At 37.5% G+C, this 12068-nt stretch overlaps 1 protein-coding gene across 2 annotated transcripts in view; it reads left to right on the top strand.

Annotated features, from left to right (window-relative positions):
• Positions 1-4535: 4535 nt before the first annotated feature.
• LOC105534929 (cytochrome P450 2J2) overlaps positions 4536-12068 on the top strand; it is a 31799-nt gene continuing 24266 nt past the window's right edge. For both annotated transcript variants that reach the window (XR_001005354.1, XM_011973870.1), the window contains exon 1: positions 4536-4797. Coding sequence is in view for 1 of the 2 variants with exons in the window: in XM_011973870.1 (XP_011829260.1) it covers positions 4588-4797 (210 nt within the window). In the remaining variant the exon portion in view is untranslated. The remainder of the gene's footprint in view (positions 4798-12068) is intronic.

Here is a 12068-nt window from a genome sequence, read left to right as displayed (position 1 = left end):
GAATAATCTGATAATTTCTCATTGGTATTCTGCCCACTAGTAATACTAAGTCAATATGTTATATATATTCTACTCAGTTTCACTTGTATTTTTCCATGTGTGTGCTTTAATTTTTTTAAAAAAATTAAAACATGTACACAATGTCAAGCTTTTTTCTTCTTTCTTTTTAAAATATCAACTCGATGATTTGGGGGATTGGTCACTACAATGCTGAGAACTTGGTTGGGCTCCCAGAGGAAAAACTAATGATAATCTGGGGTCCCTCTAAGTCTAGGCTCCCCAGAATTTCTAAACTCTGAATCTTATTCACACTGAGCATCTAGCAATTTGTCAATTACAGCTTAAATATAAAATTTCAATTTTAAATTTCAAGTTTAAATTTTCCTACTGTGGTACTGCTGGTTTCTGCTCCCTAGGCTCTGATCCATTAACCTATGATTGTTTGTATTTACCCGGACTGTGTGTCTCTATTTTGGGGGTAAGAGTTTGCCCTGTTATCTTACTTTTCTGATCAATCTAAGAAGAGTTGTTAACTTTCTGTTTGTTCAGCTTTTTTCTGTTGCAAAGATAGGAGTGATGACTTCCAAGCTCCATTCACACTGGACTAGAAACCAGACATATTTACAAATACTTTTATAGCAGTTAAGAGGAGAAAGGAGAAGAAATATGCATTTATGGCATCTTTCATAATCACATAATGAACTTTGCAATTTGTGTTTCCACGTAGTCTAATTACTACCTAGGGTCATTTGCTTTCAATCTAAGGACTTTCTTAAAAATTAAAGTCTGCTAGCAGTAAATTCTCTCAGTTGTTGTATTTTTTAAATCTGAAGATAACTGTTTTTCCTTTCATTTTTTAAAAAATGAACCATCTGCTTCATATAAAATTCTTGGCTGACACCTTTTTTTGGAGAAAACATTCACAAATCATATATTTGATAAGATTAATACACAGAATACATAAATAACTCCCATAATTAAACAGTAAAAAATTAAACAGCCCAGTTAAAAACTGGCAAAGAACCTGAATACACATTTTTCCAAAGAAGATATGCAAATGAACAACCATAACATGAAAATATACTTAGCATCGCTAATTATTAGGGAAATTAAGATCAAAATCACAGTAAGATTCTACTTTACACATATTAGGATGAATAGTATAACAAAAAATAACAGAAGATAACAAATACAGATGAAGTTGTGGAGATACTGAAAATCTTGGGCACAGCTTCTAGGAATGCAAAATGGTGTAATCCCTATGAAAAACAGCATGGTAGTTCCTACAAATATTAAGAAATAGAGCTACCATATGATCCAGCAACTCTGCCTCTGGGAACACACCCAAAAGAATTGAAAGCAGAATCTCAGAGATATTTACACACCTTCATTTGTAGCAGCAGTTATTCACAATAACCAAGAGGTGGACACACCTCAAGTGGATTAACAGTTTTCTGAGTTTTTTCTTTTCTTTTTAGCACTTTGAATATATCATCCTACTGCCTTTTGGTCTCCATTTTCTCTAATTACAAGTCAGCTGTTAATCTTTTTGGAGTTCCAATTTATTGGATGAACTATTTTTCTCATGCTGCTTGCAGGATTTTCTCTTTGTCTTTGTCTTTCAGTATTTTTACTATGAGGTATTTTTACTATGATGTATTTGCATGTGGATTCCTTTGCATTTATCCTATTTGGAGCTCACTGGAATTTTTGGATACATAGATTAATGTTTTTCATGAAATTTTGGAAATTTTATAGCTATTATTTCCTCAAATACATTTCTGCTCTTTTCTCGCCATTGTATTCTATAGTATTCTGATGACATATATGCTGGTGTGTTTAGTGATGTCCCACATTTCTCCGAGATAGTTTATTCTTTTTTTCTGTCTGTGTCCTCTACATTGCATAATCTCTATCAAGCTATCTTCAAGCTCACTGATTCTTTCCTTTTCTACTTTACATCTACTGTTGATCCCCTGTAGTGATTTTTAAAATTTCAGTTATTGCAATTTTGAATTCAATTTCCACTTTTTTTTTTTTTTTATAATTTCTATCTCATTATTGATATCCTCTATCTGTTGAGACATTGTCTCATACATTCCTTTACTTTCTTCACCATGATTTTCTTTAGTTCTTTGGACATATTTATAATTAAGTTGCTTTACAGTCCTGGCTGTTTGACATCTGGGCTGTCTCACAGGCAGTTTCAGTTGCCTGCTTTCTTTCCTCTGTTGGGTCACACTTTCTTGCTTCTTTGCATGTCTTATCATTTTTTGTTGAAAACTGTACATTTTAGATAATATATTATGGCAATTATGGCTAATGATCTGCCTTTCTCTTCCAATTCTTTTTGTTTGTACTTTCATTTGTTTACTGACTTGACAGGACTGACTAATTTAGTGAAACATATTTCTCCACAGTGTAAAGCCTCTGATGTCACTTACCTGAGGGCATGGACTTGGGTGTGCACACAGTCACAATACAATGACATTGGCTTTAGCAGGGCTCTCTTTGACTATCTTTTTCTCTGTTCTATATTTAAAACCGTCTGCCTCTGTTGGTATTACACACAGTCTCTGCTGACTTCCAGCTGACTGCTCTATTGTTTTCAACAATGCCTTGGGGCATACATTGCCACACAATTTGATCCAATTAAATTTGGGCTGCTTCTCAGGAATAGTCTTTGAGGCCAGACTTTGAGATTTGTCCTGATCCCAGGAAGGCTCTTCCTGGCTAACTCTTGTGCTGACTGACTTGGTAAACTTCTAGTTAGCCTATGGTTTAGCTTCTTGTTCTCATAGAACTGCCAGCCTTCTCTTAATTGCTTGCCACCAAAATCTCTATTGTTTCAGGCATTCATCTGTGGTGTTTGTGGCTAACCTCTCCCACTGTGGAACCTCTATCTCATGAGCAAGCTGGGATGAGGGCAATTATGGCATGGGGCAGGTATTGTTTTTGCATTACAAGTGAGGGCTGGATGGAGGAGGATATCCCTAGACTTCTTAGCCAGTCTTGCCTAGAATAGAGCTTCTGCAACATGAAATTTGGGGGGCTAGGTATGAGAAATGCTGGCAGTTTTTCCCTCTCAGGGAGATACTGTAGCCTTCATTTGGGATCTAGGGAAAGTGTTCTTGGATATAACTGTCTAGAATGAGGTTTCTGTCACACTGATCTGAGGACTAGGAGAAGGAGTGGGTTATGGTTCAAATGCCACAGATTCTTACTGTGTTTACTAGGGTTTAGTAGATTCTTCTTAAATAAAATTTATTTATTTACTGTCTGCCTTTATAACAATTTTCAGGGACTTAAATTATTTTAGTCTTACAAATAATTTTTAACAATCACAGTTTTTTACTAGGATGAGGTTTTATGGGGTTTCTCATGCTGCCATTATGGAAGTCATTCCCCTGCATCATTTTTTTAATGCAAAAAATAAAAATAAAAGGGGGCTGGGTGCAGTGGCTCATGCCTGTAATCCCAGCACTTTGGGAGGCCGAGGTGGGAAGATGACCTATGGTCAGGAGATAGAGACCAGCCTGACCAACATGGCAAAACCCCGTCTCTACCAAAAATACAAAAATTAGCCGAACGTGGTGACACGTGCCTGTAGTCCCAACTACATGGGAGGCTGAAGCAGAAGAATCGCTGGAACCCGGAGGCAGAGGTTGCAGTGAGCTGAGATGGTGACACTGAACTCCAGCCTGGGTGACAGAGCAAGACTCCATCTCAAAAATAAATAAAGAAATAAAATATTGTAAGCAGAATATGTGACTCTATGTTGAGTACATGAGTGTATACTATACTATTTCCGAGCTATGTTTCATGTTTTGAGTCTCACCATTTGTGAGACCCAAGCAGGCACTCACCAGATGGTATGAAAGGCCAGAACCCGGCGGTCCCACAGTCTTGGGGCTTCGGAGAGGAGCCTTTCAAAGCAAACCAGCAAGGATCAGGACTAAGACATTCCTTCAACAAATGTTCATTAAGCACTTATTATGAATGCTGCTCAGTGCTAGCAGCTTTAATGTAGTGCCTTTTAATCTTCCAAACACTTTCAAATACAAGACCTCGTTTAGATGTGTTTCAGAGGGTGGATTTATTTGTTCACCACATACTTAGTACTTAACCTTCTGTTTCCTCAACTGCAAGATGAGACTACCGAGAGCTTCTCTTGCATAATTTTGTCAAAATGAAATAATAATCTTTATAAAGAGGCAGATGTGCTGTCTGGCATTTAGTAAGAGCCCAAGAAATGTTGTTTCTTGGTACTGCTGTTGTCATCACTATTTACCAGGCATGGTTTCAATCATGGGAGAGACGGTGATTGAAACGAACAGAGGCTCAAATGTCTGTGATGCTCTCAGTAAACCCATGGGCTTCTAGAATAGAAAAGAAACTGCTCCTAGCCTGGTCTTTTGTAAGACTGGTGCGTGTCCTCCCGGGAATCCAGCGCCTGACAACTTCGCCGGGTGCAGCGAAGAGGCGGGGCTGGGAGGCGGGGCGCGGCTGGGAGCGAGGCGGGGCAGGGAGGCGCTGCGGGGACCGGCGACTGCTTAGACCGCAGAAGAGCAGGAGGACGTCTGAGACATGCTCGCAGCGCTAGGCTCTCTGGCGGCTGCCCTCTGGGCAGTGGTCCATCCTCGAACTCTCCTGCTGGGCACTGTCGCCTTTCTGCTCGTTGCTGACTTTCTCAAAAGACGGCGCCCAAAGAACTACCCGCCGGGGCCCTGGCCCCTGCCCTTCGTTGGCAACTTCTTCCATGTGAACTTCGAGCAGTCGCACCTGGAGATTCAGCAGGTAGGAGCGGGAGAAGGTACCTGGCGTGTCCTCACCGTAACCCTGTTCTGCAGCACAGGGACATTCCCGGACGTTCCGGGAGCGGGAGTGGTGTGGCTAACGCTAGTAACCTGGTAAAACCCACTTTGGGTTTCGTTTCCTAACCCATTAACAGGCATGATTCCACCTACACTTTCTAGGGATGGAATATTATTAAATGTTTACTAGTTTGCATGTCGTCATGTTAAACATTATTGGAACACCTTATTTGTAATGTGATTACCTTGTCCTCTTTTATATGATTGTCCTCAAAAACGCTATACTTTCTTTCTGAGAAACTTCATTTCCCATACATAAAGTGGTGATAATACTACCTCAATCTTCATCTCTTCTCAACTGAGTTATTCCCACGACACTAATTGATCCCTCCACCTTCAGTCTCCTTCCCTTGCAGTGCACACTCAGTAAGTAATAATTTTAAAATGTTCCTCCTCTGCTTAAATTTTTGCCAAACGGTATTCAGACTCCTGACTGAACCACCTGGGACCCTTCTTGATGCAGCCTCTTTCTGCCTCTATGCAATAATCTCCCATCAGGGCTCCCCAACTCTGGTGACCGAATTCTTTCAAGTTCTCTCAGCCATCAAACTCTATCTCAAGAAACCAGTGCCGGTGTTCCTGCCACTCAGCGCAGGTATCTTGCTGAGAGAGAACAGCAAGACAAGTGATTATGAAGATTAAAATAGTGAGTGGTCAATATTGACATGGCTTATAGTTGGTACATAACAAATATTAGTTCTCCTTTCCCTACACATACCTGCAGTGCTTTAAACACATGGCTGTATATTGTACTCAAATATTGATAGACCAAGTTTTATCACTTTATGGGAGAAATACCCCATTGGTAATACTGACTGACAGAATTAGTCACAGAATGTTAAAGCTAAGCCCCCAAACCTGTGCCCTCATTTAGTAAATATGTTGTTTAATTTCCAAGTATGTGGAGATTTTCTTGTTATCATTCTGTTAATTATTTCCAGTTTGATTCCATTGTGGTCAAACATCATACTTTGTACAATTTCAGTTCTTTTAAATATGTTAAGGTTGATTAAATGACACAAGATATAGTCTATCTTGATAAATGTGCCATGCAGGCTGGAAAAAATATGTATTGTTGGGTGGAATAATTGATATAAATTATTATTGGGTGAAGTAATTGATATCAATATCAATTTGATTTTACTGAGTAATGATATTGTTTGGTTCACCTCTGTCCTTATTGACTTCTTGTCTACTTACTCTATCAATTACTGAAAGAGGAATGTTGAAGTTTCCAAGGACAATTGAGAGTATCTATTTCTCCCCAGTTCTAGTAGTTTTTCCTTTATGTATTTAGAAACTGTTGTTTTGCACATACACGTTTAAGATTATCATGTCTTCTTAGTGAATTGATCCCTTTATCCTGTAATGTCCCTCTTAATTCTTCAAAATTTATTTGCCTAAACTTTACTTTGTCTGATTAATATAGCCACAACAACTTTGTTTCTGATTAGTATGTGCTCGGTATATGCATTTCTATTCTTTAACTTTTAACCTTCTTGTATCATTATACTTGAAATTAGTTTCTTGAAAACAGCATATACTTGGGTCTTTTTTTCATTCTGGCAATCTCTGTCTTTTAATTGCTGAATGTAGACTCTTTATATTTAATGTAATTATTGACATACTAAGATTTGTCTAGCATTTTATTATTTATTTTGTTTTTCCTGTTTTTTATGCCTCTATTTTCCTTTTTCCATCTTCCTGTGAATCACTTGAACATATTAAAAATAATTTTATTCTTATTTATCTGAGGTGATTTTAGCAGCTCTTTTTGTATTGTGTTTTACAAGTGATTGCTCTAAGGATTACAATATGCAGATGTAGCTGATTGCAGTCTATTAGTATAAAAATTTTACCACCTCAAATGAAATATAGATATCTTGCAACCATTTAGGTTCCTTTACCCTCTCTACTTCATAATTGTCATAAGTGTTATCTCTATATACGTTGAGAACTACATCAAATAATATTATAATTTTACTTTTAAATGTTAAATTCAATTTTGAAAACTCGAGAGAATAATAGTCTATTGCATTTACCCATTTATTTACCCTTTCCATTTATCTTTTTTCATTTCTGATGTTACAAGCTTATCATATCCTTTCAGATCTGAAGAACTATCTTTAGTCATTCTTATAGTGCAGGTGTACTGGCAAGAAATTCTCTTAGCTTTCCTTCATCTAAGAATGTTTTCATTTCACCTTCATTTCTGAAGTACATTTGCACTGGACATAGAATTCTAGGTTGACAATTCCTTTCATTCAACATTTTAAAATGTTGTGCTACTTCTTTTTGGCCTCTGTGGTTTCTGTTAAGAAATCTACTGTCATCTGAATTGTTATCCCCCATATGTAATGAACCTTTTCTCACTGCCTTCCTTCAAGAAATTTTCTTTGTTTATGTTTTTGTTTAATTTTTAGAGGTTTAATTGTGATAGATCTTGGTGCCACTTTCTTTGGGTTTATCCTGTTTGGGTTTCTGAAACTATAGATTTGTATTTTGCCAGTTTGGAGGAGTTTCAGCCACTCTTTCTTCAACTATTCTTCAACTACATATTCTTTTTCCTCTCTTTCTTGGACTCTTGGATACTGATGGCACAAATGTTAGATCTCTTGTTGTGTCACAAGTTCCTGAAACTCAGTTTTTGTTGTTTCCAATGTAGTTTCTCTGTGTTGTTTAGTTTGAATATGTTCTGATCTGTCTTCAATTTCACAGATTCTTCTATTACTGCCATTCTGCTATTGAGCTATTTTATTGAATTCTTAAATTTATTCTATTGTATTTTTCAGTTCTAACATTTTCACTTGGTTCTTCTTTATCTTTTATTTCTTTGTTAAAATTTCCTAATTTTTTGTTTGTTTTGAGACTATTCATAGTTATTGGAAAAGCTTTACAACAGCTGCTTTTAAATATTTAATTATTCTGTATTTCCAACATCTGTATCATCTCACTGTTGGTGTCAATTCACTCAAATTGATGTTCTCTTGATTCTTGATAAGGTGAGTAATTATGGACTATATCCTGGACATTTTATATATTTGTTGTAAGACTTACCCTGGATACTATACAGATCTTTTATTTTAGCATATAGCCTATTTAGATTCTGAATGCTCACTTTTGTGGGCAGCAGTTCAAATACCAATGCAGGTTATAAAGCTTCTGCAGTGCTATTCTGGTCTACTCCACTTTGTATTACCCACTCCCACAGAAGCCCATCTCACATTCTCATCAGTACAAGCTTGGGAAATGGAATATGGAACAGAAGACAGGAAACCCTCTGGTATACTAGCTTACTCTTTACTACAGAGAGAAGACAGTCAGAGATCTGTCCATATCTGCTCCAAGGGGAAGTGCACCTCCTTATTACTATAGAAGAAGACTGGAAGTCCTAATTTGCCCTCTGACTCTTGCAGGGAGTTTCTTTACTTCAGCTTAGGAATAGAACTCACAATTCAGCTCACAGCCTCAGCAGAGAAGGGTACTACCTCGTTGTTGCAAAGTAGGGTGAAAGACAAGGTACTGTCCATGTACTCCAGGGCTGTAGGACCTTTTAGAATTGGGAAGGGTCAAATGTTTTTCATGGTATTTGCCTCCACAACAAAGAAGTAAAAAAGCTAAATGGTTTCTGTCCTGTTGGGCTTTCCTTTTCCTAGTCCTTTGGCTAGAGAGAGTAGACTTTTCTTGAAGATATTTTTGTCTGTGTTAGTTGGTGTCATGATTAATAGAAGTAAAATGGAAAGCTTTCATTCAATCTTGTCTGGAATAAGAAGCTTGATCTGCACTTTTGTTGTATTGCTAAGATAGGTGTTTCTAGAGAGGTTAAATGACTTGCCTAATGTCACAAAACTAGCCAGTGATAAAACTGAGACTAGGATCTCATCCTTGGCCCTGTGATTTTTTTTTTTATCACACTGTCACTGTTTATTTTTATTTTATATAGGTTTGCATTTTTGTATTTCTGGGTGTAAGACAATTGGAGTTAAATTGTGTAATTTAGTTATAATTAAATTTACATTCTTGCAATTGGAAAACATTAAGTACTAACTAATAGATCTTACATAAGGATTTTTATGTTAATTTTCATTTCATCTTCATGATAGGCACACAAGTTAGGTATGATCTGGTGTTGCTTCCATTTTACCATGGAGCAAACTGACTGAGAACAAACAGTGAACTTCCCAGGTTATTCAGCTAAATAATAACGAATAAGGATTTGAACCTGAGACTATTTGATTTGTATACCTATTGTGGGATCTGGCCAGCGGCCCGCAATGTGATGAGACTCTTTCCTTGTTCCCAGGCGGATTGGCAGGTCGAGAAATAGAAGATACTCACAAGATAGTGAAAGCTGGGTCCAGGGGGGCCACTGCCTTCTGGTCCTGTGATGCTGCCAATGCACCAGATATACCAGCATTTACTATTAAGTTTAGTGAGGGTGGGGGTAGGTTAGTGAGGGATTTGGGGTCGTTTGATTATGAGGTGAGATGGTCACATGGGGATGAAGTAATTCTTTAACATAACATCGGTATGCAGAAGTATAGTATACAGAGATAAGAATTTACAATATAGTGTGTGCGTCAGCAATTTCTAACAGAGCCTTAAAACAGAAACACAGTCCATCCATACCTATGATTAGCAAGATATTAATCAGCAGTAATAGCTGCAGCAAAAGCTGGTTACAAACAATCAATAGAAACAGGATGTGAAGCTAGACAACCAGTTAGACCAAAAATTCCCAGAATGGAGTATGCCTTAACCCTAAAGAGACCTAGAAGAACCGTGGCAAGATAAGGGCATTTATAGCCCTATCTTATGCATATGAACAGGTGCCCCTCATGCGTCCATTCATAGGCTCTCCACAAGGGTTGCATTCCATTCCCAGAGCTTTGAACATCTGCTTTTCTGGGATAGGAATCTTGGTGATGTGAAACCTCCCTGACTGCACATCCATTTACAGGCTCTCTACAGGGGGAAGCACATCACGTGCTGTTGGCTCATTCTGGCAGCCCAGCTGGCATTGTCTTTACACAATCCTGCATGCAATTTTGCATTTACAATAATCAGGAGCATTTCATCTTTTATTCTGTAGTAATAGTTTCAGGGAGTCTCCCTACATATACCCGTTATCTACTTTATGTTGCCTGACTTTTCATGACATAGTTAGAGGACAATTGGTTTACTCACATGTTTATTCATTCAACAGACATTTATTAAGTGCTTATCATATGCCAGGCAAAGTACAAGGCTGTATATGACTAAATGTATAGTGTACACACTTGGCAACCAAATGGGATATAAGGAGATTGGATCACTAAATGGAAACCCTGGGGATAACCTTTTGTAGAATGTTGGAAGAAATTGGGCTGAATTTTAAGGAAAATTTTGATTTTTGGCAAGTGGCTAAATGGAGTAAAGGGACAGAAGATTTTTAATAGGGGAAAATGGTCTGAGCCATAATAATTTTATTATTAATTTTAGTATCGTGATTACTTATCACAACAATACTAAACATGGGAACTAATAACATCCCCCATTTTATAGACTTGGAAACTAAGACAGAGAAAAGTTAAATAACTTTCTCCCAAATCACACAGAAACTAAGAAGCAGAACCTGGATTCAAACAAGTTTGTATAACTTCAAAATCCCAACTCTTAAGCACTCCCTTGCATCACCTCTCCTACTTAAACATCTTAGAATTCTGATTGAAAACCAAACAAGATCCAAAATATTATACATGATGTTAAGACTCTCCTCAGCCCAGCTCAGATTACCTTGTCAGCCTTGTCTCCCATCTCCCTTACCGACTGAGAAGATGCTTTTCCCAGAAGCCTGCCTCAACCCTGGTCCTCTTATGTGGTTCTTAACTTCCTCCCATCAAATGTTTTATTGTAAAGAATGATAATAGATAATAATGAGAAGTGATTATTTATCTATATGCTCCATTAGATTGTTAGCTTCTTGAAGTGAAGGACTTGTTGCACTCCCCAGCACCTGGTCTTGACCTGGCACATGGTCAGTGCTCTTTAAATAATGAACCCTATCCTTCAGTCAGACAAGGTAGCTCTCTTGCTCCCAAACACCTTCTGCATTTCCCCTTTACATCTGTATATGATGTTCCCACAACCTAGAATGCCTTTAATTTCTTACCATGTGTTTTTTTATTATTGTTGTGGTTTGGGGGTTGTTGGTTTTTGTCTGTTTGTTTTTTGGTGACATCCTGACCTTCATTAAAAATCTGGCTCAGATACCATCTACTCTTTAAAAAGATATTTTTCTTATATCCGTGGTGGAAAGTCATCTCTTCTTGTGATAGCTTTATGTCCCTCTCTATCAGCATAATAACACATGTCATCTGCTGCGCATTCCAATTTTTTTCTGCACAGTCTCTCGCAAGAGACTTTGACACTTTAGGAAAACATCATATCATGTTGATCTTTGTATTACCTCCATTTATAATACACCAGTGCCAGAAGGTGCCTGGCAACTCTTAAGCATCTCATAAAAGCCTGTTAAATTGAACATGAATTTGATCTCCACAGCCTGTTCTCAGAAACCAGCACAGCCCCAAGAACTACCTGGGAAACCATTATTCTTAGAAGGAGTTCATGGGCCCCAGAGGACTGGTAACTCCTGAAACTGCATGCAAAGCTGTTTATGTGTATAGCTGTGTATGTGTTTACTGGAGAGCAGGTCTATGATATACATTATATTTTCAAAGGATTCTATAACTCAAAAAAGTAAAGAACCACTGTTTTAAAGCTTTATTTCCCATTTTCTTGTTTATTTTTTTTCTTTATTGGATAAAAAAGCTTTTCAACTGTAAAGGCAACAATCCATACACAGTGAGACAGCATATTAAAATACAGTTTAACAAGAGAGAGTCCTTGTGCCTATCCTGCCATCACTGTGAATGCGTGCACACGTGCGCATGTGCATACACACACGTACACACACATACACACACACTCAGCAGTACCTCTATAGGACCTTGGTGGATATCTTTCCAGATTTGCATATAAATGAAAATAAAGTTATATTTCCAACTTTTTATTAGAAATTCCATGTATCAATGAGAAAAAAAGTTGAATACCTTGATACGGAAATATTTGAAAGACATAAACATATGACTTTAAAAATACAACATCCAGATTGAGGGAAAGATGTTAAACTTTACAGAAATATAGAAACAG

Source organism: Mandrillus leucophaeus, unplaced genomic scaffold (genome assembly GCF_000951045.1).
Source record: "Mandrillus leucophaeus isolate KB7577 unplaced genomic scaffold, Mleu.le_1.0 Scaffold14, whole genome shotgun sequence".
NCBI lineage: Eukaryota > Metazoa > Chordata > Mammalia > Primates > Cercopithecidae > Mandrillus > Mandrillus leucophaeus.
This window is presented reverse-complemented; position numbering and strand designations above follow the sequence as displayed.